This window comes from Numida meleagris, unplaced genomic scaffold (genome assembly GCF_002078875.1).
Source record: "Numida meleagris isolate 19003 breed g44 Domestic line unplaced genomic scaffold, NumMel1.0 unplaced_Scaffold997, whole genome shotgun sequence".
NCBI lineage: Eukaryota > Metazoa > Chordata > Aves > Galliformes > Numididae > Numida > Numida meleagris.
Genome location: NW_018365212.1, coordinates 4,563 through 6,388, shown reverse-complemented (window position 1 = coordinate 6,388; position 1,826 = coordinate 4,563). Strand labels below are relative to the sequence as shown.

Genomic DNA, 1,826 nt, shown 5'->3' with positions numbered 1-1,826 from the left:
GGATTTAGGGAGGTGGATTTGGGTATGTGGATTTGAAGAAGTGAATTTAGGGGGACAGATTTGGGGAGGTGGATTTGGGGTTCTGCATTTGGACAAGCGGATTTTGGGAGGTGGATTTGGGGAGGCAGATTTGGGGAGCTGCATTTGGAGAAGCGGATTTGTGGGGATAGATTTGGGGAGGTGAACTTAGGGAGATTGGTTTGGGGAGGAGGATTTGAAGAAGTGAATTTAGGGGGGCAGATTTGGGGAGGTGGATTTGTGGAGGCAGATTTGGGGAGGTGAGCTGAGAGATGTGGATTTGAAGAAGTGAATTTAGGGGGACAGATTTGGGGAGGTGGATTGGGGGAGCTGCGTTTGGAGAAGCGGATTTGGGGAGGTTGATTTGGGGAGGTGAACTTAGATTGGTTCGGGAAGGTGGATTTGGGGACGTGGATTTGAAGAAGCGAATTTAGGGGGGCAGATCTGGGGAGGTGGGGTTGGGAAGGTGGATTTGGGAAGGTGGGTTTGGGCTTCTGCATTTGGAGAAGTGGATTTGGGGAGGTGGATTTAGGGAGGTGCATTTGGGGAGCTGCATTTGGAGAGCAGATTTGGGGAGATGATAGATTTGGAGAGGCGAACTTAGATTGATTTGGGAAGGTGGAACTTCTGGGGAGGCAGATTAGGAAACGTGGATTTGAAGAAGTGAATTTAGGGGGGCAGATCTGGGGAGGCGGGTTTGGGGGAGGTGGATTTGGGTTCTGCCCGTGGAGAAGCAGGTTTGGGGAGGTGGATGTGGGGAGGTGGGCAGCACGCTTGTACCTCTCCGTGCGTGCTGGCAGGGATTGCTGCTGGGGTGCAGGAAAGAGGCAAGGGATGGCAGCAGTGCTGACGTGCAGGGTGGGCTCCTTGGGCAGCTCGGTAGTGGGTGCACGCGTGGCATTCAAAGCTGTTAAATGAATCCCCATTTTCTCCTCCTATCGTTTTCTCTCCCCTCCCTCCAGTCTTCCAAAAAGCCCAAGACCGCGGAAGCAGACACGTCGAGCGAGCTTGCCAAGAAGAGCAAGGAAGTCTTCAGGAAAGAGGTGGGTTGGCCCCGGGCAGCCCCGAGCTCCCGGCGCCACGGGGCTGGGCACGGCTGGGGCTGAGCGCCGCTCCTGTCCCGCAGATGTCCCAGTTCATCGTGCAGTGCCTGAACCCCTACCGCAAACCTGACTGCAAGGTCGGCCGGATCACCACCACCGAGGACTTCAAGCACCTGGCCCGCAAGGTGAGGGCATTACGGGGTGGGGGAGGGAAGCAGGGATGGTTTCCAAGAGGGAGGTTTCATAGGAACAGCGGGGTGAGAGGTGACGGCCTCAAGTTGCGCCAGGGGAGGTTCAGGTTGGATTTTAGGGAATATTTCTTCTCTGAAAGAGTGGTGCTGCACTGGCACAGGCTGCCCAGGGAGTGGTGGGGTCACCGTCCCTGGAGGTGTTAAGGAACCGTGGAGATGTGGCACTGAGGGACGTGGGCACGGTGGGGCTGGGTTGGGGATCTCAGATCCCGAGTGATTTCCCTTTGGTTCTGCGCTCCCCAGCTGACGCACGGCGTCATGAACAAGGAGCTGAAGTACTGCAAGAACCCGGAGGACCTGGAGTGCAACGAGAACGTGAAACACAAAACGAAGGAGTACATCAAGAAATACATGCAGAAATTCGGGGCCATTTACAAACCCAAAGAGGACACGGACTTGGAGTGACCGCCTCGACCCCGACCCTCGCTGCACCCGGCGCTCCCCATGGAGACGCTGGGGTGTGGGGCCTCGGCGCCGTGGGGCAGCCCCACCGAGCCCCACCACCCCAGCGTCT

General features: G+C 57.0%; 1 protein-coding gene across 1 annotated transcript; it reads left to right on the top strand.

Moving 5' to 3' along the window:
* The first annotated feature begins 11 nt into the window (after positions 1-11).
* Positions 12-1,820, top strand: LOC110392103 (histone-lysine N-methyltransferase SETD2-like). The gene is made up of 3 exons (XM_021384059.1): positions 12-1,061; positions 1,145-1,246; positions 1,556-1,820. Exons 1-3 carry the CDS (start codon positions 933-935, stop codon positions 1,715-1,717), a joined length of 393 nt encoding a protein of 130 aa, XP_021239734.1. The 5' UTR covers positions 12-932; the 3' UTR covers positions 1,718-1,820.
* Positions 1,821-1,826: the final 6 nt, after the last annotated feature.

What these genes read in the sequence shown, in the direction of transcription:
- LOC110392103 (XM_021384059.1), top strand. Translation starts at nt 933, where the DNA reads ATGAATCCCCATTTTCTCCTCCTATCGTTTTCTCTCCCCTCCCTCCAG. An exon ending in AGGAAGTCTTCAGGAAAGAG is followed by an intron (nt 1,062 to 1,144) that starts GTGGGTTGGCCC and finishes CCTGTCCCGCAG; the next exon opens with ATGTCCCAGTTCATCGTGCA. An exon ending in TCAAGCACCTGGCCCGCAAG is followed by an intron (nt 1,247 to 1,555) that starts GTGAGGGCATTA and finishes TGCGCTCCCCAG; the next exon opens with CTGACGCACGGCGTCATGAA.